This window comes from Fringilla coelebs, assembly GCF_963513975.1.
Source record: "Fringilla coelebs genome assembly, chromosome: Z".
NCBI lineage: Eukaryota > Metazoa > Chordata > Aves > Passeriformes > Fringillidae > Fringilla > Fringilla coelebs.
In genome coordinates, this window is record NC_140031.1 from 8,931,810 (window position 1) to 8,959,327 (window position 27,518).

General features: G+C 52.7%; 1 protein-coding gene across 4 annotated transcripts in view; it reads left to right on the forward strand.

Annotated features, from left to right (window-relative positions):
* The window catches only part of CNTFR (ciliary neurotrophic factor receptor), a gene marked incomplete at its 3' end in the record, with an annotated part of 197,725 nt that extends 170,889 nt beyond the window's left edge, over positions 1–26,836 (forward strand). For 3 of the 4 annotated variants that reach the window (XM_084224802.1, XM_084224801.1, XM_084224799.1), the window contains exons 5-9: positions 4,678–4,795; positions 5,622–5,788; positions 12,875–13,038; positions 23,661–23,841; positions 25,314–25,459. In XM_084224802.1, the coding sequence (XP_084080928.1) occupies positions 4,678–4,795; positions 5,622–5,788; positions 12,875–13,038; positions 23,661–23,841; positions 25,314–25,459 (776 nt within the window). Of the gene's footprint in view, positions 1–4,677; positions 4,796–5,621; positions 5,789–12,874; positions 13,039–23,660; positions 23,842–25,313; positions 25,460–26,358 lie in introns of those variants that run through there. The other variant, XM_084224800.1, reaches the window with a different exon arrangement.
* Positions 26,837–27,518: the final 682 nt, after the last annotated feature.

Here is a 27,518-nt window from a genome sequence, read left to right on the forward strand (position 1 = left end):
CTAGGTCAAGCACATGTTGCTGTCATGGACCCTGGAGTTTTTGCTGGCCCAAGACCGAGATGATGAGTTATGCAGGTGACCCCAAAAGCACACTATGGGCTCATTATCCCCCATCAGCCCAGCGCCTGAATGTGCCCCGAGTGCACCAGAAAAAATACCTCCTACAGAAGTGTTTGAGAGGCCTCTTAAAACTTTTATTGGTGCTATTTTTTGTATCCTTCCACCTGTGGAGCAAGGCATCTTTAGTACATTCAGCCCTCAGCAGGAGAGGAAAATTATAACTGATCCATTTCAGAAACCTCTAAAAGTGACCTAAAATAACTTTTCTATATATAAAAGTGTCATGATTTTAATGTCCATTATCTCATGACCTAGCAGAGCTAGGAAAAGCTCTTGTAGATCATTTTTAGTGGTTTCTAAAATGGATTGGTCACACTTTCCCCCTGCACAGTGGGACTGAGGGTACTACAACAACTGGGCTTTAGAGATGAGGAGGGAAACAAAAATCTGTTTCTGTGCTGGTTTATCCAGAGCTGTTTCATCCTCCAGGACCACTTGTGGTGCTGTCCCCAGCTGAGTAGAAGTGCTGAAGTTGGTCAAGTGACAGCTATTTCCAAAAAGCTGTAGAGGCAGAATTAAATGGATGCAAAGCATGGGGCACTGTGTGGCGGGAAAGCCAGCTCTATTCCTGCCACTGGTCTTTTCAGGGTTCTGCAGATACAGTGACCCTGACACCAGCTTTCACTGCTGTGGGAGACCCAGATTTAGCTGGAGCATCTCATAGTTTTTGAGCCATGTGCCCAGATGGGATGTGCGCAGCTCTGAGCCTTTCGTCACCTCACCCAGAGCTTTTGCAGCGAGGCTGGTTGCAACCCAAGCCTCTGGGAAGCTGCCACAGCCAGGCATTTAACATGCTGGGTTTTCAGAGAGGACATCAGCAGAGCACATGGGAGAAGTGGCTCCCTGCCATGCAAGAGGTTAATAGACAGATTAGAGAGGGCAGGCGCTGTTTGTGGCAAAAGGAAAAGAGCTCTGCTTTTACAGGGTTCAGCAGCTCCATGGAGCAACACGGACATAAATATTTGCCAGAATTAGGGAGGCTGTGTGCAGGAGCCCAGGGAAGAGTGCCCAAGTAGCTCAACCTGTTGTTTGGGCTGTTTGTGGTGTGAGGCAGGTGCTGAGAGCTGGACACCATCTGAGGGAGGATGGAGAAGGTTGGAGCAGGACACCCCACACCCAGCAGCACTGCCTAAAGCCTCGGGGCAGAAAAAGCCTTTAATGCTGCTCCCTTGATGCCTTTGTTTTCCTCCACTGCTTTTCTTGCTCTCTCTGTTGGCCTGATGGGCTGGCCCACCTCCAAAGACAGCATTACAGCACGCTGGATCGATTGGAGCCTGCAATTTTATTTGCTGTCTTTAAGAGCTTTTGATGGGCAGCATGAGCTGTGCCAGTGAGCGCCTTTCCTGGGAGAGGAGGGGAAAGGAACAAGGTTGCAGGCTACCTTCTCCCAAAGGGAGATGAGGAGCCTGCCACCAGCTTGGAGAAGACACCAAGGCTGGGTGGGCAAAGAGAGCCCTCCTGATGCAGCAAGGCAGCTGGGAAGGGGCTTGCAGCTCCATCCTTTGTGGTGCCTGGCAGTGGTGGCCACAGTCACCCATGTGGTGTCATGGCCACAGCCCCCTGAGGCACACGGCACTCACACTCTGCCATGAACCTTCTGCCTGTCAGGGCGGAAAGGGGAGTATCTGCCTGACAAATCCCTCCTGGGATGCCTGTGACTCTGGGAATGATGGCTCTCTGCAGAGATGGAGGTCGCAGGAGGGTCTATGTGAGACAGTTCGTGTCTGCCCAGAAAAAGAAGGCAAAGGTTGGGCTGAGACAGGCTTCATACAGCAGCTTCCCTTCGGCTGCATCTGTCCTTGAACTCTGCAACAGGAGGGCAGAGATGCGAGGATCATTTTGTCTCCCTTCCCCTGTCTCTCCTTCCCCCTCTGGCTTGCTAAAAGACACCAGAGGGTAAGAGGTGGAGCGTGCTGGACACAAAAGGTTGGGGGTGCTCTTGGGGACCAGCCTTGAAGCAGAGGGCAGGATTTTCACGGCATTCAATGCTGTGGAAATGGGGCACCTTCAAAGGCTGCTGCAGAGTGGGGATCGAAGCGGGATACAGGATACGCAGCCCTCCCTCCTCCTCCTCCCAGCAGAATGAGCCTGGAGGAGTGAGCCCGCCCCAGCCTCCTCAGTGGAGGAATTAGCACAGATCATGAAGAGCCAGATCCGGCGTGATACTGGAGACAACAAAGATAAATTATCCTGAGATGGACTAATTGTGGCTCATAGCAGTGCAGCATCTTGGGCCGTTCTGCTAGGGCTGCACCCTGCAGGACTCCAGGAATGCTCGAAAAAGCTCCGCCTGCTTCAGCTCGGCTTCCCTGCGACTCCTGGTCACGGGCGGAACAGCTGAGCACAAGCAGCAAGTGTGCGAGTCGCCTACGGTGGCATCCCCAGTGTCGCCAGCAGCATCCCCGAGCAACCGCGCCAGCCCCATCCCGGGTTAGCCGGGTGCCGGGCAGGCGCTGTTAGCCCACAGTGCCACCACGCGGTCACCCAGAGGCTGTCCCCTACCCCCCTGCACCCCTACAGCCCCTCCGGGACAGCTCCCGACCCCCCATTGCACCCCGCAAACAGCAATGCTGCCCGTGCCTCCGCCACGCCCAGGGCAGGCAGGGAAGGGGTTAAGAGGCCTGCGGGGAGGAGGAAGAGGATGGGGCGGTAACAGGGATCAAGCCCTTGTCTCTGGCTTTGCGATTAGCCATTCTGTTTTGATGTGGAGGGTCTGCTTGAATAATTTAACCCGGAGGCTCATTAACCAGGCTCTGGCCTTCGTCTGTCGGCTGAAGGCTGAAATGGCCATTAGGAGGAACGCGGAGCGGAGCGGCACAGCCCTCCCTCCCGCCGGCCCCCTCCGTTCCCTCTCCCTCTCTCCTTGCTCCCTGACTCCGCTGCACTTGGCTCCCTTATCAGCCGCTTGCGCCCTCTAAGCCCTGCCCCAGGGCGCCGGGGGTGCGCAATGCCTGTGCCTCAGTTTCCCCGCTGTAGTAGGCGGTAGACTCCAGTAGCAGCTGGAGCTCATTCCCGAGAAAGCTGTGCCCCTGCGTGTGTCATGCCAGTGACGCCCGGGCTGTGGGGCTGGAAAGGCTGTGGGGCTGCCGGGTCTCCTCGGTTTGTTTCAAACCGCCTGCTGGGAGAGAAGGGCATGTCCTGGGATATTCACAGTGGGTGGATGGAGATGAAGGCTGACGAAGGAAGGGAAAGAGGGAGCGCCACAGGATCAGACAGCCTTTCCAAGGGGAATCCTAGTGCACAGGAGAGTGTGTTTTATGGCAAGGCACTGTGCCAGGGTGCTGTTCTTAACAATCAGTGCAAGTGCCTGGGTACCAAGAAGAGTTGACTTAGGTGTCATATCAGGTGAGGCTTTTACCAATAAAGGCAAAATTTATCAGCCAAAAGGTATCAAATCTCATTCTTCGCATGCACCTTCCCTCAGCATGTTGCAGAGCTTTCCTGCAGCCCTTGCCGTGCTCCTGCAGGAATCAGAGTGCACATTTTTCCAGGAAAGCCAAGTACAGTGTGAACACTTCACTGGCTTTAAAATCCTCTTCTGCCTTGAACCTCCAGGATCAGCTGATGAGGCCAGAGTGTTGCAGCCTAAATTCATGCTAGTAAAGCCCAAGGTAAAGAAGCAAAAAGGACCTTGGCATAATATCCACAGATGTTTAATTCAGCCGCGCGGTGAGATGTTCAGGTCCCAGCCCACACACAAGGAGAGTCCCCCTTTCCTTCTCCAGGGGCCTGGGGGCTGACCCTGGTCTCAGGGCAGTACAAAGATAAGGGCCAGTCAGGGAAATGGGAGGGAGTGGCTCAGGAACACCTACGTTCAGACATAGGAAGAGGGGAAGGAGTCAATGGGGTGTAACTTAGGAGATGCCTCCCAGGCCTTCCACACCAGAGGAAGGCTGCACCCACTGGGTGCTCTCGTCCTGTCTCCTGTTGCTTCTGTGACTCTTTGGAGGCAGTGGAGCAGAGTCAGGGATGCTCTTCCCCATGTCAAAGCATTAACACAGTTAGTCCTCTTGCAGAGCTGAATTTTCTCCACTAGTTTTGCATTGCTCCTCCTCATCTTGTCAGTGGTCCTTCGTCTTCTTCCCTTTAGTGGCCTCTGATCATTTGGAGAATCATCGCTCAATAAGTTTATCACTCCCCAGGGACGTGGCAGAGAAAGCTGTGAGCGGTGTAGATTAATGGGGTCAAGAGAGCAGTACCTCCTCCTCATTGGCAACATCTCTGTCGCAGCCTTGAAGACAATTTCCCCTGGTACCTGCAAATGGTCCCTATCACTCCATCCCTCATTAGAAGCAGTGAGCTGCCCAAGGAGAAGGTGAGCTTTGCACTGCCCAGCTCAAAGCAAGGTGTCATGGAGGACCTCAGCAGAAGACATGGGACAAAGACCCCCAGATCCTTCCAGCATCTGATAAAGACAGGCCAGGCTCCCCTTGCAAACTCTCCCCTCCCAGTCTGGAAGCCACTGGGAGTGGTGGGTCATCCCTTTGCTCAGAACTTGGTGATAACTCCACCTCAACAGGTTAATTAGGTTAATTACCCTTTCTCTTTCCCTGGCAGCCCCCCCAAAGGAGCCAGTGCTGATGTGTCGGTCCAACAACTACCCGAAGGGTTTCTACTGCAGCTGGCACCTGCCCACTCCTACCTACATCCCCAACTCCTTCAACATCTCTGTCATGTAAGTGTCTGGGAAGAAAGGGTGCAACAGGGTGAGTTTCGGTCCCCACAGCCTGGAGCAGGTCTCAGGTAGTGCCATGAAGTCTTGGGGCAGTGGGTCTGACCTGTGCTGAGCATGTGGCATCAGTGTCCCAAAAATGGGCATGGGGAAGGATTTTCTGAGCACATATAAACTGGATGTTTGGGACCAGGACTTTGTGCCAAGAAAGTTTCAGTTTCCTTAGAAGGGACCAGGAAAGTCCCCATCCCCCAGGTCCCCTTTCCGTGCTTCCCAAGACTCCCATAGTCTCTGCACCACTTGTCTGTAGTGGATGTTGTGCCCACTGTTTTTTGGCACATTTGGCACATCCATGCTCTCTTCTGGTGTAAGCTGGTTGTTGTTGGGCAGCAGCAGTGTCTCTCACTTAGAACTGGCCATGGCATGGCCATGGCATGGCATCGTTCCCTACCCTGAGCCAGAGTTCTGGCACAGCCCTTATACAGGCTGATGCCATGTATTATCTTCTGAGGTTTGTGTCACCATCAGGAGACCTTGTTCCTCCCATGGGAGGGCCAGACCCAAACCCAACCCCATCAGGGTCCCATTCTTTCCTTGGGGCCAGCATGAGGATGTTCACTGAAGCCTCTGTGTAGCCTTGGGAGAAAACCTCATACACAGGAGGCCACACAATTCCCTGGCAGGAGGAAAGCAGCCCTTTGGCTGCAGCAAGGGCTGGTGCATGGGGACCATTGTCTTAGTGGGGATGCAGAGCTGCACCGTCTGCCTGCTTCCTCCAGCAGCTTGGGTGCATCCACAGGTAACAGGTCTTCTCACCTCTGCTTTCCAGACACGGCACAAAAGACATGGTCTGTGAGAAGGATGCCGTTCCCAAAAACAGGTGTCACATCAGATACCTCCAGCTCTTCTCGACAGTGAAGTACAAGGTGACTCTGACAGTCACGAATGCTCTGGGCAAAAACTTCACCACGCTCACCTTTGACGAGTTCGCCATAGGTAACTTCCACAGTAGCAGCTGGCCTCTCCAGGGCGGTGTTGGGGTTGGCCTGCTCTGCATTGTCATCCCTTGGGAAGATGGGGCAGGGAAGGGACTGGCTCTCCAGGTGGAGATTCTCCTCTCCATGGAGATGGGGTCTGAGCCACTCTGGCATCCTCCCTGTGCTCCTCCCATTCTCAGAGCCCTGCTGGCACCTGAGCATCCTGGAGGAGCCAGGCAGGATGCCCACAGACAGCCTCCACACTGGCCACATCAGTGCCCTGGTGTCATGTGTGATCCCACTCCCAGTGGTCCAGATCAGCCCATGGTTACTGAGTTCTTCCCTGTTTGGGATGCTGGGGAAAAACTGACGCATATTAGGGCAGAGAGCTGTAAAAATTGTGAGGTCCAATTGGTGTTCCCCTTCTTACCCCTCAGACTGTCCCTAAAGGAGAGGTTTGGCATTTGTGCTGGAAGCAGAGTCATGGGAATTAGGATTGGATAAATTAAAATGTTCCATTCTCTTGTCTCCATCCTTAGTCAGGATAAAGCTCTCCTATAGTCAGGTCCCCCCAGCCCTAATCTAATATTCTCCTAAAATCTCTATCCTTTTTTTTGTACCTGTTCACTGCCCCACCGGGACAGCAGATGCTGTGGGCTGGGGTGCAGGGACAGGGAGCAGCAGGCCCTGTGGGCTGGGGTGTCCATGTCTTGGGCTGTGCCACAGGGATGCTTCCCAAACATGTCCAAACCCAGGGCCGAAATACTCCCCTGACTGCAAAGGGTGGGCATGGACTGAGCAATCCAGTGCCAAACACAGCAAAGCAGGGAGCTTTTTCCACTATCCAAAGCTGGATTACAGCTAGTGCTGTGACATCCTCAAAGAACAGGAAAAATAGGAGAGAATGGAGTTCAGGAATACACTGGAAAACAATTTTCTGCTTGCATGTGTCAATTACTGAACCTGAAAAACAAATAAGTGAATAATTAAAGTGCAGCCAGTGGTTGGTCTTTGCCTTTGATGTGCTAGGCATCACAGCAGGGAGAAGCTGGAAGTGCTGGCAAGCAAGAAGAGGAGCTCCTCTGCTATACCGGATTTTCCCTTTGTACCCCAAATCCTGGAAAATATCAAACAAGGCACCAGCTCTGAACAGAGCAGGGAAATAACTTTGGAGTGGGGACTGTCCTGCTACGTGTCTGCAGCCATGATCCATACCTGAAGCTTGTGTTCATCAGTATATTGGGAATGCTGATAACAAGGGAGAGAGCTTAGAAGGGAAGAGGTGGAATTTCAGTCACTTGGGTGCCTTTAAATGGAAATTGTTGTGTTGGTGGAAGATACACTCCTTAAAAATGAAAGTAACCTCCAGCCTGCATGACCCAGGACAGCAATTAAGCAACATGTTCCAAGTTCCTTGCATTCCCTCCTGCAGGAGTTCAGGGCACCCTCTTGTAACATCTGTATCCCACCCATGCCCTGCCTAGCTTCCCAAACATCTGCTCCTCCATCCAGGACACAAGGGCAGTTCCCCTGGGGAAGCACACCCAGCTGCAAGCCTCGAGCATCCCAACACCAGCACAAAGCTGGAACCAGCCCAGCAGTTTGAACTCGGCCCAGGTCGGAGGAGTGGTGAGCGGAGGCCAGCGCTGCCCCGGGCCAGCCCTTAGCACGAGTGTACTATTGCTGACTCTTGCACAAGTGCCTGGAAGGGTGCAGGGTGCCTGGACATGTCCCAGCAGTGCACTGAGGGGGTCACACCAGCTGGCATCACCTGGCTCCAGGATGGCATTTGGGGAAGGGGTGATGGGCTGATGCCAATAGGAGAGGCCATATCCTGCACCAGCCCACTCTCATAACCACTTCAGTATCCAGTGGCCTTAAAATCTTCCTATTCTGCATGACTGTGAAATTCTCCTCCTCAGGATTTGGTACGGGTGCCGTGCACCAGCAGCACAGACAGGGTGGTGACAGAGTGCTGAAGCAGGCAGTCACAGGCTTAGCAGATCATAATAGCATCTACTGCTGTTGAACAACAGCCACCCACCCCGAGTGGAACTTCTCCTCATGCCATCCTGGTGTTAAAACAAGTGCACTGCATTGCTGCATTTTGCTAGGCAGTTTTGCCCCAGGTTGCACACAGTCCTTGCTGAAGCTTCAGCGTCTCTTCCAGCTTTCTTCTCTGCAGCTGCAATCCAGGACTGTGTCCCAGCGTGGGGAGTGCTGGAGCTGTGGATCTAGCATCCAGTAGGTTGTCTGGGGAACTCAGCTGGCCCGATAAGCTCTCATCTGGGAGATTTTTCTGGGTTTCCCTTTGCTAGATGGAGGGTGGAAAACCTATGGCTCAGGGCAAAGTCACTGCTTTGGCTCATGGAGAAAATGCTGAGTGGGAACACTGCAACATCTGCACACATCCTGCTAAAATGAAGAGACAGTGTCAGCCAGGACCTGTGTGATGCTTCTCCAGAAATCCCTGGGCTCTGATTGTCAGAACCTGCTTTGTGTTTTCCCCTTAGCCTAGAGAAAAACATCTTACCTTCTGCTTGGAGGTTAAAGTGCAGACACGTAGCCCCAGTCTCATCCCTTGCTGGGAACAGAGCAACCCAAAGCCAAGGAGACAGCAGTGCAGGGCAGGCAGCTCTCTGTCCCAGCACCATCTGAGCTGGGAGAAGACCCTCTGCTGGGTCAGACCACCAAGCACAAAAAACCCCTTGGAAGGAGTGTCCTCCTTTGGTTTTGCTTCTTCACTCCTTTTTCCATCCCTGAAGTCACCAGAAGAAAATCCCTCCCCCAGCTGCTTGGAAGATGGTCTCTAATTGAGTGGAAAATGACTGGTACTTTCTTTTGCTGTCCTGAGTCCATGCCTTGCTGGCGGTCATGCCGTGCTGGTTATTAGCAGCCAGCTGCAAAGGGTCACTCTGCATTGTCATTTTTAATGATGACTGGAAAAGCTTTTCCGGCCCTCTGGCCCCCGTCTCCTATTGGTAGGAGATCCGGACTGCCTTCTTCCTCATCTTGCTCCTGCAAATTGTTTTCATAATTACATCTTCTGCAAAAGTATTGATATTAATAAAGGTGAGTATGAGGAGGTCCTGCAGAGCCCTACAGACACCAGGCTCCAGCGTCTGAGAAGAGGAAAAGGGACCGCAGGGAAGAGGACCTGGAGGCAGAGGAAGATGCCAGGGAGGAGTGGGGTGGTGTGTAAGGAGCTGCCACCTTCTTCATAATGGCTGGAACAGTGTGGGGACATTTTTGGCCGACTAGGATACAACGACACCTTCCTCACTTGTGTTTCAGCCCAAGAGCAGTTTTTTGCATTCCCCAGGAAAGCCAGGACAGCACCACCATGCAGCAACATCAGCGTCTTGCCTCAGCACCTTTCTCCTCACATGATCCTGGGGAAAAATTTGAGAAGATGAACAGCATTAAAATGAGGAGAGCAGCCTTGGATGGGGCCTTGCAGGTGTGGATACCTTCATCAAATGTGCTGCCCATGCCTTGTGTGACCTTGAGAAGGTCATCTGATCCTTCCATCTCCAGCTCTGGGGTGATGAAGATGCAGAGCATCTCAGAGAAGCTGCATGATGCCCATGTCTATATGAAATTCAGAGTCTTTGAACACAGGTATACAGTTGCCTAAGCAGAAGGTCAGTTCAATTCATACTACTTAGGAAGGCAGAATTAAATTACCTAGACTGACATTTGGCTAAGACATGGAGTTTAATATCCCTCTGCTCATGGAAAATGCCAGGGGATATTTAATGGCCGCAAGGGATCCATTTTAGTGCTTGTTGGAGAGACGGGATGGGCGACGGGCTGCTCCATGCCACAGGGTCTCAGCTGCCTTTCTGAACCACTAGATTCATTTTGAGACATGTCTGACAACAGCCAGGGGCGATGGATAGCTGAAGACTCGCAGTTAGGCGTGCAGCGCCTTAAGGAGAAGCTGCTCCCTGATGCTCTTCATGCACTTCAAGCCCTCTCATAGACACAGCAGCCAAAAACCAAGCGGGAAGAGCTGTGAGTAGCCTCCTGGCCAAGTCCCCTTCCCAGGAATGTCTGATGATGCTCCCTTAGCTCTGCAGGATAATATTACATCTGGTTTTATAGCCGCTTAACCAGTACTCAGCCTAATGCCCATCATCCATTATTATTATTACTATTACTGCTTTTATTACGTTACTGCCTGCAGGCCCTCAGTGAGGACAGGGCTCTATTATGCTGGCTGATGTACAGCCAGACAGCCCCTGCCTCACCATGTGCAGGCTGAATGGAGGCAGACAAAGGCTGGGGAAGGAGGTGCACTCGTCCCTGTCTGCGGGGTATAAAGGACTCCTTCAAGGTCATATAGAAATCAGAAAGCTGGACACAGCCTGTCTCCCCTCACTCCTCAGCTGGCCCCTGTGGGACCAGTCCAGGTGTTTCCCGTGATGAGCACAACAGGATAAGGTCTGTCCTAAGAGACATAGGTTTGTTCTCTCTGGACTGGCTGCCAGACGTATGGTCCCCTCTCCCGACAGTTGTGTCCCTGCTGCCTTGGAAGCACATGGCAGGAACAGTTTTGGCTTTGTGGTTTTGGAGGGGTTGGCCCTGCTGTGCTCTCTAGCCTGGGCAGGACATGATGGAGGGACGCATGAGGAGGTACCAGGACTTTTGGTTTTCCTGTTAACCTGCAGCGCTGTTTGAAGGCTCATAGCAGCCGGGAACATGAACTTGAAGCCAGGGCAGCCTTCCTCTGTGCAACAAAAGTGTCCAACCCACAGGAGACGAGCTAGGGGTCACATCCGTGCAAAATGGGCAGGTGACTCCCACCTCAGCCTCAGGGCACTTTTTTTTCTGACTTCCTTTAACAGTCACAGCAGTATTTCTCCTTGCTGCCCCAGCACATTTGCCATGCCCAACTGAATTTAATCATGCCTTCAGGCTGGCATACTAAAAACCAGGGCCAGGCCCCCTGCATTACCCCAGGGAGTATCCATTGCATCCATCCCTAGCCCAGCACTTTCCTTCCCACTTCCTCGCTGCAGAGCTGCAGTTCACAGTCATCTGCATTCGTTCAGCCAAACAGACTTTTGTTTTGCAAACCCATCCGGCTGAGCCAACGCTGGATTTATACTTTTCCGTATGTGTTTGGACTCCAAGTCCCTGTCGATGGAAGCTGATGTCCAGCCCCAGCCCTGGGATTCGGAGTGAGCAGAGGAATTGCAGAGCCATCTGGAGTAGCTCAGCACAGCACAGCCCCAGCGAAGCGTTCCTGCTGCCGAGGATAAAGCTGTAAATAGAAAATTGCACCCTGCCCCAGAGAGGAGTCTGTGGGAGCTGGGAGGTGGCACTAGGCACTGTGGTCAGGCTCACCAGCTGACCAGCCATTGCCAGAGTCTCTGGGAGCATCCTCTGAGCCTGAAATTACATTGGGAAGGAGGAAGCTGTCCAGCCCTGCTGGCACCTACTGTGACAGAGGGAAGGTGGTGAAAGCCAGGCTGGTGGTGAAGATGATGGTGATAAAGGATACACAGCAGGGTGTGTGCCAGAGTGCTGAGCAAGAGGAGGCTGGGGTGACAGAGGTAGTGGTAAGCCATGTCTCAGGGGAAGCAGGTCCCACTAAGGTAGCTGGGCTGTGGCTTCACTTCAGCACCCTCTCTGCCTCACCTGCAGACAAGAAAGTGTGTTCTTAAAACATCACAGGCTAGTTTCTCCTGAGAGGAGCAGGCGTGGCAGTGCAGGGACAGTTGCTGCAATGCCACCATCATTCCGGAGCAGGTATGGCAGCAAGCAGCTCACATGTGACTGCATTTGCCCCAGACTGGCCACGCATCAGCACCTGATCCCATTTGAGGGTGGGAAAGATGCCTTTCACACATTGGGCAGGGCAGTAGGTGGGCTCAGGTGATGAGGGAGGAGCTCACTCACCACCACCTCCTTCCTCTCTCTGCGTAAGCAAAGCCCCTGTGAGGGCATCACTTCCCACCCACAGCAGGTGGACCCTGGAGTCAGTGTGGAGGAGACCTCTGACTGCAGGGCAGAAGCTCTGCCAGCCAGAAGCCCACAGCCCCACCATCCCTCCCCCATCCTGGGGAGGGGAGTTTGATGCTGACTTCTGCTCAAGGCAGTCAGAGCCTGGGGACCATTGTTCAATCCAGAAATTTTCAGGTCAGGAGGGATCCACTTGCTTGTGTGTGGACTTGGAAGGAGGTTAAGTGCCTTCCCAGGACAGGAAGACTCATGTGCGTTGCTATTTTTGGAGTGCACAGAGAGCCCTCATCCACCTCTGGCACAGCTGTGTGCCTAGCTCCATGTGTCCAGCTCCTTCCTGACCATGATTAAAGGATAAGCATGGGCGTACACGAATTTTTTTAGCTTTGCTGTTGCAATTGGGAGTTTGAGCTGTCAGGATTTGATCAAACCCTTGGCAAGGAGCAAGGACTGCTCTGCAACAGGCAGTGACATTCATCACAGCCTGTCTGTGATGAGCTTCCGGCACTCTGGAAGTAGCTGCAACATCAAAGCATGTTGCATAGCTCACAGCCAATTAATATTCACCTGAAATACATGGAAGGTAGCAAGAAAATATCCCAATATCCCAAAAGCAGAGGAGGGCAATGAGAGAGAGCTGGGTTGGAAGGTGACCAGGGCGATCCTTCCCCTTCAGTAAATCTGATGTGCAAATGCTTTGAATCCTCAAAACTCCAGCCCTGAGCCCAGGGGCCAAACTCTGCCACATTATTGTGAGGCAAGTGGGCTTGAATGCCTGTCAGACTCACAGAAACCAGCAGTTGTGAGGGAAGTGCAAGATTTTGGCTTGGTGGGCTCCTCATCCTGATCCAATTAGCCCTGTGTAGGAGGGACGCTCTCTGCCCTGGCCCAGTTGTTTCCATGTGTCTCCAGTGCTGTCACCTCCTTAATGGTGGTATTTTGAGCCAGGACAGCCATACTACTGACCTGGACAGCAAAAGGTGATTTGCATCTAATTAGTTTGGGGAAAGGATGCATGTTGGCTGCTCCTCTTGGAAAGCACAAGGTGCAAAGCCCGGACAGCTTTGCCAAGGGGTATAAAGGAAGAATGCCACGTGCAAAGCTTTGCCAATCCCCCTCTTTTCTTCTCTTACAGTAAAGCCAGACCCTCCGGAGAGTGTGGTGGCCAAACCTGTGCCAAATAACCCTCGAAGACTGGAGGTGTCATGGCAAAACCCCTCATCGTGGCCTGACCCTGAGTCTTTCCCACTGAAGTTCTTCCTGCGGTATCGGCCTCTCATCCTGGACCAGTGGCAACATGTGAGTGACGCTGCACTGCCTGGGATGTGAGGGAGAGGGGCGAGCTGCTGACTGGGAACAAACTGCATTATAAAAAGTGTTCAGGGACAAAAAATATGTATATTTACTGCTCAGGCAACCTGGACCCTGTTCCTCTCCTTCTATTTCTCATTGCTTTTCCCTTCCTCTCCACCTTTTTTGTAGCTCACACTCTGCCTACAAATGGCTCTGCAGCCTCTCCCTGCTCCGCATTTTCATCCATGGCCCCTATCTACTTTCCATACATATGTTCTGTATAAAACTTGCCAACGAGATGTAAAAGGCATTTAAAGTATAAATGTCACCACATTTAAATGTGCCTCTGCCACATTTAGATTTTGAACTGGAGATAAAATACCGCTCACCATAACTCAGAGCACAGTCACCGAGCAATTGCTGAGATGTTATCGTATTTCTTACTTTTATTTCTTGTTTCTTTAAAAAAAAAAAGTCAGTGAAATCCTTGGTAGCCTGGAGGACAGATTTCATTTGTTACTGCAGGAAGATAACAAACGGGTTTTTCTTTTCTTTTCTTTTCTTTTCTTTTCTTTTCTTTTCTTTTCTTTTCTTTTCTTTTCTTTTCTTTTCTTTTCTTTTCTTTTCTTTTCTTTTCTTTTCTTTTCTTTTCTTTTCTTTTCTTTTCTTTTCTTTTCTTTTCTTTTCTTTTCAACCTCTGTGTGCTGCTTTTATGCTCAAGTTGGGTAGGAAAGCATTCTGTGCCTGGAGAGGAGGTGCTGCTGCTCTGGCGTAGCTCATCCAGCATCCCTTCTGTGCCCAAGATGGGCCAGTTGAAAGCCAGTTAGGTGCTTTGCTTGATAAAGGATTTTGCTAAAAAAAAACCAAAAGTGAAATAAGAGGCAGCACTGGGTCCCTGGGCACCTACACCAAAGAGCCAAGTGGGATTTTCTTCCAGCCAGCACTTCCTGGGGAGAGAAATGTTGGAAGAGTGGATGGGAGGCTTTGCTCATGGCTCTGCAAGGTGTCTTGGTGACTTTTTCCTTTTGATTGGGCTTTTTGATGAGGCAGCACCACAGGTTGTGCTTCAAATTGCGGTATTTGCTGATGGTTCTGAAAATAAGAGGGTTTTCCTGTTTGCTGATGGCTCTGAAAATAAAAGGGTTTTCCTGCTTGCCTCTTTGCCCTTTGCTTCTTTCCTAGTAGTGGGAGAGCATCTGTGGAGCATCCAGAGGCGTTAGAAAGCATAGGTGGAGTTTGGGTATTAGTTTTCTGTAGGTATTATTTTTTCATCTGGGGAAGGAATGCTCAAACTGTAGAAGCTGTGTAAAAAGAGGAAGATTTTGTGGGAACTGTCAAACACAACAGTGTTTTTTCCCCAAGGTGTGGAACTGTTGTGGAAAAAGCTGATGGCTTTACCCTGCCACAGCCTGATCCAACCAAATACCCTGGTTTCCACCCAAAAATGGTGGGGTAGCCACTGTGCTACCTCCTACCTCAGCATCCTCAGAGTGGCTGGTCCCTCCATCACTGAATGTGGGGTACCATAACTGCAGAGTCAAGACATGCCAGTCCCCTCTGGCACAGCCCCGAGGGAATGCTGTGGCCTCTCCATCAGTGCCCTCAGGCAGGAAGGGGGAAGTACACTGAGGTGTTGGTGATACTGGTGGCAGGGCCATCCTAGTTGGTAAAGGCAGGTTTTGGACAGTAAAAACTTAACTTCTTCTATGTAAAAATACCCTGAGGTGCCTCAAGGTACCAGCTCTTCTGATGGGTACCAGGATGGCTGGGAAGGGTTTAATTTCCCAGCATTTCGGGAAGGTGCAGCAGTCCTGGGTACAGCTTTTAATCAGTATCTCCTTGCAAAAGATATGTTCCTCATCACTGACTGATGGAGAAGAGTGTTTGGGGAATAATTTGCTCAGTGAGCAAGTGCAAGCATTCAGTGAGTGAGGTGCCAGCCTTGTTTTCCGACTCCCTACCCTGCTGGCTGGTTAATGAAAAATCTGATTTGTGGATGATTTGAGGAAAACTGCCACTATTCATCAGATGAATTATTTGCAAAGCCTAATTCAATCGTTTCCCAAACACCAGAGAAAGGCAGTGCTGCAGCAGCTGGAGCTGCTCTGACCCCAGACCCCACTGGTACATTCAACCTGCTTAGCCCAGCTGAGCACCCTGCAAATGCAGGTGTTTGTACCTAAAATTAACCCCACCAATGTTATCAGTCTGGGAGCATGCCCAAGCCTCCCTGCACTCTTTGTTTGACTTATTGTTATTTTGGAGGGTGTCCCCGTTCCCCCAAATCAAGACAGAAAAGGGAAGGACTCGGTTTGATAGGTCCAAGTCTAGCTCATCTGTCCCTCTTGTCCTGCAGTGGTGGTGTTGGGTCTCAGCTCAAAGGGACGAGTGCCCTGAGGAAGGATGAGGTAGTCACACGTGCCACGCTTGCACAGGGATGTCTTAATTCTCGTGGAGGTGCAGGTCTCTTGCCACAAGCTGCCCCCCATCTTGGCTCTTGCTGTCCCCGCTGGCAGCTGGCATGGAGAAGTCCTTGCTTTTTACGCACACACAACCTGCATGCTGACAATGGGGGCAGCTTGGAGCTCAGCAGGGAGAGGAGAAGTTCCTGCCAGCAGTCAGGAGGAGTTGGGTAACCTCATGTTCTGGCACGTCCCTGTCTGCCCAGGGTCCACAGGCTGAGCCCTGTCCCTGCCTCCTCATGGCAACCCACCTCTGTGCCAGCTGTGGGGTTTAAGCATGTGCTTGGCAGCCCTGTGGGAAGCCCAGTATCCCTGCAGGAGAAAACTCACAAAGGAGCATCTGAGGCTGCCCAAAGACAGAATATCCATGCAGACCCTGCTCACACGTGGTGTTTCTTGGCAGAAGAAGCAGCTCCTCTTTCACCTCTCCACCTCCTGTTATCTTTGCAGGGTCTGATTTATGCACAGCACCTCAGCAGGCAGGACCCAATGAGCACTAATAGGATCAGATGGATGTCGAGCTGTCGAATACCATAGGGCCTGATTCAATCAGCGTCTGCTTTCTTCCAGGCTCTTCCTTTCAGGATTTTAATAATGCCAGGGCTTGGCACCAGAAGATGAAGCCATCCGTGGCGGGAGCAGTGGATCTTATTGAGATTGCCATGGTGTGAGCTGGCCAGAAATGCAGTTTCCCCTGCTTGAGAGAAAGTCCTTTGATGCCTGGCCCAAGCACCCACACCCCACTCTGGGGCTGACTCAGCGGTGGGGAGAACAGCCTTGTCACCTGCCCAGTGCTTTGCAAATTTGGTTTGAACCCCAGTGTGCCATTTGCAGTCCTTTCCCCTGCTCAGCAGCACCTTTCCACTTAGCGGCTCTCATGTTGCAGTTTGCTCTGGGAATTACGGTGACGTGCTCTGGGAATTATTATCATGGAGGAATCATGATGATGAGTTTTCACATGGGCATGCAGTGAAGCATGTGCTGGATTGTGCCACCTCGCAGCAGCTCCCTTGAACCTGGGCACAAGTATTTTGTAGCTGTTGGGGATGCAGCTGTGTCACATCATGTCACATCGTGGGGCCAAAGACTCTCCTTCACCCCATCAGCACTGAGCTCACTCTGAAACTCAAGCAACTTTAAAATCACACTCCTCCCTTTCTGGAAGAGGGGCTGGTGGTTTCTCTGCTGCCAAAAGAGAGATGGATATTTGTAGCCTAAACAGGTTTTTTATTCTCTCCTTTGGCAAAATCTCCCCTTCTGTCTCCTAAATATAAAACATTAAATGTTTAGGGTATCCTTTATTTTTCTCCCGCTTTTAAGTTTGTAATTCAAGCCAGATTAGCGTGGTTTCCTCTTCTGTTTTATAGCCCCATCCTGGCCCCAAGCGAGCTCTCCTAATGCTCTCAGATGTTCCTCTAATGGCTTACCTAGGCTGGAACTGGATACCCTTTCCTAATGGATTGCTAATAGCCTGTTTCTGGTTTTACAGGCTCCTTCAGTTAACTCACAACAGCAGCGATTGCGGCACTCACACATGCGATCTCCCTGCGAGCACATGTGCACGCTCTCCCCTACACGCAGGCGGGTGGCCAGACACCATCCTGAGCATCTCTGGGGAGCCATGGGCAGGTCTTCCACCCAATTTGCTCCCTTCCCGTGGCATTTTCTGGAGCTGCATCCCCTCTTTTCGCAGTTTTTGGAGGGAGATCACGTGCGCTGAGCGCTTGCCAGCTCGATGCACATCCCCGGAATGTGGCAGGGCTCAAGAAGGTATTTCTTGTGCAGAGTCAGAGCTGGTGGCCAGACCGAGGGAGGATTTCCTACTGTGGGTTGCCAGCAATTTGCAGATGCCGTCCTGAAGTCTAATTGAACCCACTGGCCGTGCTGACAACATGAAATGTTAACGAACCGTGAGGCGGGCTGCACCTCAGATCTTGAGATTTGCAGTAAAAGGTCATGAGATATTTAAAGCTAATAATGTGGATGAGTTCTCTCCTTCCTCTTCTGCGTTGGAAGCATTAGGGCCATGTTCGTGAGCACTTGCAAAGGCTGGAAGAGTCCTTCTCTGGAAGTGCAAGCAGAAGTGCTCCCACCACCACAGGATTTTAGGAGCTGGGGCAAAAAAAAAAAAACAAACAAATCCCACGCAGACACCTGTGCCTGCTCTGATGTGGTTAAATGATGGGGTTTTGGGGACAGGATTGAAAAGTTTGTGGGCATTGCCAGATACTTAGTGTTGGGTTTGTTAGTGCAAGGATGGCATTGTCCCCTGGACGGACCTCCCTCGTCCATATTGGAAGTGTCTGTCAGGGTGGGCTCAGGCTCGTCTCCCAGGGCAAAGAGACATTTTTTCATCAGAGAGGGAATCTTACATGCTGTCTCTGGAAGTTCCTACCTTGGAGCAGCCTGAAATAGCCTGAAAGTGTGAGCTAATGCATATATCCTGTCTGTGATGGGCAAGGAGAGGGATGGAGCAAGCTGGGTAGGAAGGCAATTAGCGCCACTGCCTGCCACAGCAGTGTCCCCGCCGGCACGGTGGCAATGTCACTTTGCAGCAGGAGTGCCTCTTTGTGCCTATTTGCATCCCCCTGTGCCTCTGCCGCTTTGCCTGCACTCCCCCTCTTTGCAAGGCAGTCTGGGCAGGGAGGTCACCCTGAGCAAGCTGGGTTACAACTTCACGCCTGGTAGCTTTTATTGCTGCATTTCTCTCCCTTCCCCTCCCGGGTGCAAAGTCAGTGATTAAAAAAGAAGGGGGGAAAATTCAAAGAATTAATAGGTGGGAGCAAAATATTTAGGCTGTAATAGTGTCACTCGCAGCTCAGCATGGGGCAGGCAGGGCTGACTCAGAGATTTTCTCAGAGGAGGGTGGAGGTGGGAATGCCCAGAAATCACCTTTTCTGGGACAGAGCAGGTTCAGGACCCTTGGCTGGCATTGCATGGGTGCTCTCCACCCCCTTGGAGACTGCTAGCGACCTAAAAATACTGAGCACCTGGCAGCTGGGAAGGTCCCACAGTGCAGCAGAGCACTCACACGTTCATGTCCTCACCTGCAGGCTCACACAGCTACAAGCAGGTAGGAAGGTTCTGGCAAGCTTAACTTTCCCTGCCCACATGCAGACCACACCAGGCAAGAATCTGTGCTCTGCCATGCCCATGTACAAGCTGCTTTCAGCCCCAGCCCACCACATCAGCATGGTGAAAGCATCTGCAGGCAGCATATACCAGCGCTGGCCAGGTTAGAGCTGTTGCTGAGTGCCCTCATCACCCCATCTTCCCCAGAGCCACAAGCAAAACTGACTTCTGACAGTTGTCACTTGGCAGGAGGGGGCCAGCATATCTGGAGAAAGTTTCCTGTTAACTTGTTGTCCTGTAACAGCCCCCACTTTCAAAGATGGTCTTTATTTTGAGCCAGAAAGGACCCATTCAGCTGCATCTGGTGTGGCACAGCCCAGGCTGCAGAGGAGCCCTGTGATAGCTCATCCTCACAGACCCACAGCAGGGCTGGGCTCTGGGCTCTGTGCAGCACCACAGCAGCCTTCCCAGGAGGGGCTGACAGCAGAGACCACAGCTGAGACCCTGCTAAAGTGGCTCTTCCACTACCCAGCTGGCAGAGAATAAGAGGGAGTCATACATTTTTCCCAACTTTCAGTTGTCCCAGAGTCCAGGTAGGAAGTTTTGTCTGGGTTATACTCACTGATTCTTGCAGCTCTGCAGAAGGAGGAGGTATCAGGGGGTACCTTTATTGGTGATCACTGTCATTCATATTTGCTCTCCAGGCATGGCTTTCAAAGGGAAAAAGCAAAACCTTTCTTTTCCACATGGCAACATCTTTTCTCAAGCTGCACTGGCCACTTGCAGTGACCCTCCCGAACTTCCCAGTGGCAGGGCAGTTTGCATGGAGATTACTCCTGTTTTTGGTTTATCTTGTTCCCCAGGACAGGTGGAAGTCCTGCTGGGATCCCCCTGTGCTTGCAGGGACTGAAGGCACCTGAAACAGCAGTTGTTTGTGTAGCTGAGTCCCTGCAAAGCTCATTGCAGCCCAGTGGCAGGATCTGGCCCTTGCTGTAGGAAAAGTGGCTGTGAAATAGAGCTCACTAGGTGTCCCATCCCTATCCCAGTTCTGATCTCCCCCATCATCCAGTAAACTCGAGTAGCATCCAGAGGAGGAGGCTGCAAGGATGCCAGATGTTTGGTAGTTCCAGGCTGTGCTCTTAGAAGGGGTTTCTTCCCACAAGTGCAGTGGGTAGCAAAGGCTGTGTGAGCACATCAGTTCCACCTTACAATAGCCAGGGAGGGTGCCCCTTTTGTTTTGGGGAAGGCGGACTCATCTAGGTTTGATGCAGCACCTGGGACAGGTGTGAAACCCACAGAGACAGTGCATCCCTGCTTTGGGACAGAGGGGTGCCAGTCCTCATCCCCATACTGCCAGTGGTGCACTCTCTTCCCACTCTAGGAGCTGCACTGGAAAGCAGGAGCTGTCAAGGAATGGAAAACAGAGCCACTGCCACCACAGGGGAGCCAGCAAACACATTTTCATGTGGGATGCAGAAAAGGAGGCATCTGATCCCCCCTTCTCCCCCTGCACCTCCTTTCAACACACACCAGCTCCCAGCCCACCTGTCAGGGCAGAGGAGGGTGGGGTTTTCTTCCCTGCCTCCCTTCCCCTCCCCTTCCAAAGGCCATCTGGGCTTCAGACCTGCCCATGCATCACTCTGTTCACCAGTAATTGCTACCTGGTCACCCTGGACCAGGAGCAGAGCCTGAGTGGGAACAAAGCACAGTGCCCTTTTTTACTGCCAGGGCAGCCTGGCAGAGTGGGCTGGGGGCCATAGGAGCAGGATGAGGGGAGCTCAGAGGGAATAGTGGCTTCCCCAACTTCTGCTGTGCTGAGGACTGAGACAGGGACAGCAGTCTGCAAGGCAGGGACTGGAAGGAGGGCAGGAATGGGTGTTGGAGTGTGTATGGCTGCTGTGGATGTCCCCAGGCCTCCAGCCTGTGCAGGGGGGACCAGCATGGACAGGGGGAGAGCCAAGTGGCAGGCAGTCCTCCCCTCAGCCTGCCCTAAGAGTCTGTCTCCATCCCATCAATGTGGCACTGGCCCATGCGCTCATTCTGGCACTTGGGGCTGTTGGTGGGCACTCAGCAGCTCTGTCATCTTTCCAAGCAGCAATGTGGGGGTATGTGACCGTGGCAGGGAATGGGATGCCAGCCCACGCTGTCCTCAGCAAGCTGTCATCTGAATTACTTGAGTTCAAGGGTTTTTTTTCATTTCTCTCTCCTCTCTCTCTCTCTCACTTTTTTTTTCTTTTATTTCTTTTTTTTTTTTTTTCCGATGCTAATAGCTCTGCATTGCACTGGCTACTGATCCCTCATTAATCTGGGCAGCGTTTCACAGCCAGTCAGAGTGACTTTTGGCAGGTGCACAAAGGCAGGCAGCGACACACAAACCCCCACCCTGGCTGAAAAAATTACCATGCACAGCCTTCCTCCAGCTTTTGTCTCTGTGTGGTGAGGACATGGATTGAGGAATTTCTTCCTCTGCCTTTGATGCTGTGTGTCCACCCGTTCCCCCACAGCCTCCTCAGTGTGTCTTCCCCCAGTTCTGTCTCTCCCTGTGCTTTCCCATTTGTTGTGGCACTTCTGTGTTGGGTCATGGGCACCCACCCAGTGGCTTTCTCCCCACCATGACAAATGCTGGATGTATCCAGCAAATGTGGCTGCCCAGCTCAGAAGTTCTGCATCCAGAAGTTGTTTGTGTGGGGAGAGATGGATGATACCATCCATGCTTTCTCTTTTTAACTGCTGTGCAAAGCAGAGCTTAGGGCAACATCCTCCCAGGTCCTACAGGGAAGGTCTGGGTCCTGGGGGGACATCCCCCCTGCCCAGACAAGGCACAGATTTAGCCCCATTGTGCCTGTGACACCCCACCTACAAACACTCAGCTGCTGGTTGGTTGTGGGTGGAAAAAGGCAGTAATTGCTCCCAAGTGAAAGCTGGGAGGGATCTTGGGATGGGAAAAATGCTCCTGATGGGAAAGCAGCCTGGGCAGGTCATCAGTACCTTAGTAGGGCTGGCCTGCCTGCACCCTGCTTGGTGCACGTCCCAGGGAGGAGCCAAGGGGTTCAGAGCATGCTGGAAGTCTTGGACAGAGTAATGCACCGGCTGGACAAGCTCAGAATCTTTCAGACCCCTGTCCTCATTCTCCAATTCCAAGCCATACCCCATCACAGAGCAAGTCAAGTCAACATGGTGTTGGCAGCTTACCCTGTGAGGTTTCATTTAATTTAATTATCATTAGGAATTAATTTAACTTGATTCCCTTGGCATTGCCATCCACACTGGGGAGTGCCACCAAAGAGCTCCCAAGGTCTGGGTGGCACAGAGAACCTCAGTGTGCCACTACACTGCAGGGAGGTGCCCTGCCTAGCAGACCAGATGATTCACAACCTGGTGGGTCTCCTGCCTACCCATCCCGAAGTGCCTGGGCTCCCAGTGGCTGCGGGGGAGAGCAGTCAGGCCTGCATCCAGATGTGCTCCAGGTCGGGTGGCAGGAGCAGCTGGGAGTGCAGGACTCAAAGGCTCTGATGTTCTGGGCAGAAGGCTGGAAGTGGGAATAGGAAAGGAAAGGCTTTCACTTGGAGCAACAAAGCAAAAATGCCCCTCCTCCTGTTAGGAATCCCCCAGAGTGGCAGTAAAAGCCTGGAGGGGGCTGCAGCTTTCATGCCAAAGGGATTGCATCTGTGCTGGGCTGTTGCATATGCTGCACAGAAGGGACTGGAAAAGGGCTGGTTCTTTCTCAGGGTGGGTTCCTGCTTTTAAGGTACTCCTGCAAGCTGTGGGGGGAAGGCACTGCCCACCTGGTGTGCACGCCATCCCTTGTGTGTGTACAGCCACACAGCCAGAGCAGCCTCACCCCACAGGTGCATCTGCACCCCAGGTACCTCCTGGGCACCCCAATGGTGCAGCACTCCCTTCTTTCCTCCCTTTCTTCCCTCTTCCCTTCCTGACCAGGCAAAATTTGGATCTTCCTCCTGTCATTGAGCTGTTGATGCTCCCCAGGACAGTGTGATTCTGTGCCTGACCTTCTCCTGGCTGGCTGGAGAGATGTGGAGGACCCCACATATGTAGCACCATGAAGCTGCCCCCACCCATGGTCTGATGCTTGCCCTGCTCGAGCCCCTGGCTGGGCACTGATGCTCACAGCTGGGCTGTGTCAGTCCCGCATGACCCCTCATCCTGCAGCATTTTTATCAGAAATGTGTCTGGGGGATGCCCTGTGTGCCCCCCAAACCTTGCACAGCAGCACAGGGGGGTACTCAAGTGAGCAGCATGTTGGTCCTCAGTCTCAGAGATGGGCTGGACAGCAATATCCCACTTTGCCTCTCCAGATACTCCTGCTCTGCTCCCTTGGATGTTGAGCCCTCCCCCTCTGTCAGCCACGTGTGTTTGCTCACCGGGATCGGTGCCATCGGGGTGCATTTCTGCTGAGCACCTGCATCCCTTTGTCCTGGAGCCAAGCTCCAAATGGATCAGAGATGCCTTGGAAGGTTAAATGGGGTTAAACTATTGCACTTTGCAGCACAAAGGACAGCAGGGTCTTCTATGGCTCAGACAGCAGTGACAATGGGAAGGAGGGAATGGTTTCTAGGAGGGACGTCTGGGCACAGCTTGATACTTGTCCAAGCGCCCAGCTAGAGGGATGCAAGCCAAAACACGGCACGCCAGAAGGCACGGGAGCAAGCTGGCCAGAGGTGTTGCTGGTGGGGAAGCCTCCTCCCAGCACTGCTAGTGGTGCCGTGAAAGCGCGTTGCACATCCCAGCCACTGCCTGCAATATCCAACTCCCAGCTCTGTCCTGACATGTCCGAGGGAGCCCGCACACACATCTGCTAGTTTCTGGTGACCTCTAGAGGAAGCTGCTCCACTCTGACGCCGTGAGTTTGGGAGCGGAACCAGGTCTTTAAAGCTTTAGTGGAGCTGCAGCTGGAGCATCTCCCTCCACTTCCCTCCCTGTCCTGGGCTTCTGCCTCTGCCCATAACACCTCAGTATTTCCAAAAGTGCTGCAAAAGCCTTGTTATCATCTTTTAGCCGAGCTAAATAAACTGATTGCCTTACACCTTCTGGGGACCCCTCTGACTACCCTCCTCTCCCCGCTGCTGCCCTCAGGTCGAGCTGTCGGATGGGACATCGCACACCATCACGGACGCTTACGCTGGCAAGGAATATATCATCCAGGTGGCAGCCAAAGACAACGACATTGGCACGTGGAGTGACTGGAGTGTGGCTGTTCATGCCACCCCCTGGACAGAGGAGCCCAAGCATCTCACCACGGAGGCCCAGATCACAGGTAAGACCCACCTCCCAGTACAAACAGGCTTCCTTCAGGAGGAACCCAGGACTCCGGGCTGAGGGATCTCCTCTTTGGCTCCATGCAGCTTTTGCCCATAGCCAAGGATAGCCCCAAAAAACTTGTGGAGCTGCAGCCCTTCGCCCTGCACTTTGCCCCCTCCTGTGGCCCTGTCAGTAGGTGTAACTGTGGCCTGAAGAATGCTGACTCAGCTCACCTGGGTCCAGCATCCTTCTCACCAGGATACTCGGGGCAGGACAATGAGGCTGGCCATTGTATTGTTGTTGTGGTGGTGGTTGTTGTTCCCTGGAGTGCTGTGTACCTCCAGCCCTCCCTCCCCTCTCCAGTCCCACCCCCTCCACACCCCTAACCCTTCCAAATGGCTCAAAGGGATGCTAATTCAAAACAAAAGCCACCAAGTTAACACCAAGTCTCTGTTTCTAGGAAGGAGCTGGGACTGTGTCCAAATGAGTGTTATCAGCCCTCCATTTCCCAGAAAGGATGGAGCAGACCCTGCACTGGTTTCCTTGACTCCTGTGCAGAGAAACCCCCCTTTTCAAAACAGCACCTGGTAGAGCACCTGGATATTCAGGCAGCAACAGGGATTTGCAGCCCTACCCACCATTCCCAGGTGGATAAACACCCACAAGGAGTGCAGGAGCACTTTGCAGCAGCGCTACTGTCAGCTTTTTGGTTTTGCTTCTATTCCCACCTGCATTGTGCTAAATGCAAATGCCCCTGTCAGTGTCACCTGCCCTGTGCAGGCACACGTGTCCCTCACACACACATCCCTGTGTGCCTGGTGCAGCCAGGCAGGGCTGATGTGGGACAGCCCAACTCCAACTCTGAGCCCCACTGCGATGGATTCTGAAAGTTGCTGAGACAGACTCTGTGGTCCCCAGCAGTCAGCCCAGACGGTCTGGCCAGGAAAATGCTGGGGCCATCTGGATGTGGCCAAAGCTGCCCCTGCCTGACTTCTCATCCAAGCACTCCCTGCAATCCTGCAGCCCTCTGCAGGCATAGACAATCCATCTGGTTCAGTACAAAGCAGGACAAACCTTGTGAGCCAGGCCAGTAGATGCAGCCTGCTGTGTGTGGCATGTTCTGTGGGTGAGGAATGCTCTCAGCTGAGCACTACTGGCTCATTGTGACTTCCTAGCTAAAATTCCCACAGACCTGGTGCATAGAGTGGCTCAGCTGGTCAGGATGGGGATGAGAAGGATGCACAGCTCTGCCTGATGGCAGAAACCTCTCCAAGCAGTAGGTCCACTGTCACAGCCAGGGAAGTCTCATGGATCACACCATCCCTTGAATCATCCCAGCCCTCTACCTCTGCCCTAGTGTGGTATAGCACTGAAAAGGGCAATTTGGGGCTGGGTCCAATCCACACCAGTGGGAGACCAGGACTTCTCCTATGGGATGAATCCCAGAGCATCCCAGCTGCCCTCACCACCCACTCTCCTTTTTTGCAGAGACAACAAGCGCGAGCACCTCCTCTTTCATGGCACCACCCACAACCAAGATCTGTGACAAGGGGGCCGTGGTGGGCAGCGGGGCCATGGCAGTGTGTTGGACAGCTGGACTGGTCGTGGCTGCCTATAGTGTCCTCTTTATTTAGTGAGTATCTCCCAAATCTGAGGCATGAGAGGCAGGAGGTGTGTGCTGGGATGGGGCAGGGATATGGGGACCCTCAGAGCTCTAATGTGGTTAGGAAGGGGATAGTCTGGTCAGACTGTGGGTGAAGGGCCTTGAGAACAAGTCATTTGGGTTTTTCTTGCAGTTTTGTAAATGCACCAAGTCTGACTGCTTTTCCAGATGGATATTCGGCTGGAGGTCTCAACAATGGCTTTTCAAGCAAAGCTGGCAAAGTGGTCGCTCTTTGATGTCTTGTTCTCAGCAGCCCTCTCCCATCCTCTCTGCTGGCATTTTTAAGAGGCAAAGAAACCACATGGAAATCTAAGGCCTTTGCTTAATGATGAAAGAAAAATTGTCCGAGATCATAAAATTAGATTGCCTCTCAAAAATGTCCCTTAGTTGACTTAGGATGGAGCTGGCAGCCTGGAAAGCCACAAAATGCCCCTCTCCTCTAGAGACCAGGGCTGCTGTCTCATGGGTGTCACACCCAAATGCCCTTTCACTGTCCCCATATTGCCCAAGGACAGGGATAGATCCTGGAAGCAACCACATGTGTCACTTTTAAGGATAAGCCAGCCATCCCTTGGTGCCCAAAGATAAGATCTTTGTGGGCATGGGGTTCTTTGCTCCCCTCTGACAGTGTCATCTCATGGGTGACACCAGGAGGGGTGGTGGCATGCAGCCAGGGGAGGGTGGGCAGGGCCCAGCCCGGGGAAGAGGAAGAGTGGAAATGATGTGTTTGGGTACCTGAGTGAATTTCACCTGTGGAAAAAGGCTGGGAAAAAGGGGGGGAAAGGAAATTCTGCTGGGTATGTCCCACCGGTGACTGAGCAGAGCTGAGTTTGGAGTGACACCGCGACTCTCCTGCTCCCCCGCTTGCAGATCTCCATCTGTCCATTCACCGCAGCCCAGCGCAGCCGCCTCCCCACCGCCCACCGCCGCCACCGCCCCCGCCGCGCCGCCCCGCTCCCGGGTTGAGTCTCTTAGCTCTTCGATTTTGCACACATTGAGGACGTATCACGCTTCTCGCCGCCACTTCGGAGGAGGACAGAGCTGCTGCCGTCCCCTGGGGAGCCGCAAAATCCTCTCCCGGCCCGGAGCGAGGAGACACACCTCCGTGCCCCTTTCCTCAGCCAAGGGGAGCGAGCCGAGGGTCCCACTCATACAGCGAAACCCCCCCACGCCAAAGACGTGCCCGCCGCCCCCGCGGCCGCGCACCGAGAAAAGGGGATATGAAAACGGGGGGGTGGTGAGGGGAATGATGCTCCAAGCTGTTGTACCCCCTTATGGCAAAAGGGGGTCCCCCAAGGACTGGACTCGCTCCCCTGAGCTCTTGACCACGTGGCGAAGCTGGAGGGGTGCACGGATCGGGGCGGGGAGGGTCTTGGTCCCCTCCGAGGGAGTGGTGGAGGGGGGAACTGGTGGCTTTCACAAGTGCAATGGGGAGCAGGGAGCTGGCGGGGTTTTAATGGAATAAAAAAAAGGAAGTGAAACACCGATAAAACCCCCCTGCCCCTTGCCGAGCACCTGGGAGAGCTGTCCCTCCACCTCCCCCTCCACAGCACCCTGCAGGAGCCTTCACCACCCCCAACCCCGACCCAATATCACCCCCAAACTTTTAACCGTGTTGGATACAGGGAATCACCCCCATTGATGTCTTTGTCTCATTCTCCCACAAACGCAGAATAGCTCTGCTGTTGCCTTTAGAGCTGGAGCCCTGCAGACCTGTGCCCCGCTGTCCCCTGCTGTTCCCCGCTGCCCCCAGCTGTCCCTATGCCTGCTCTGCTCTCCTCCCCATCCTGCCCTAAGTCCTGTTTTGTAAAGACACCTCCTCTTGGCCCTGCCTGGACCCAAGCGCAGTATTTAATACCATACGTCCTAGTATTCCCACTGTTGACATGCTGTATTTGAATTTTTTATAGATGTATATATATAAAAAAAAGAAAAATAATCAAAAAAAAAAGTAATAGAGGGGATAAAACTAAGCTCACAGAGACAACGCACACACACACACGCACACACACACGCACACATACACACAC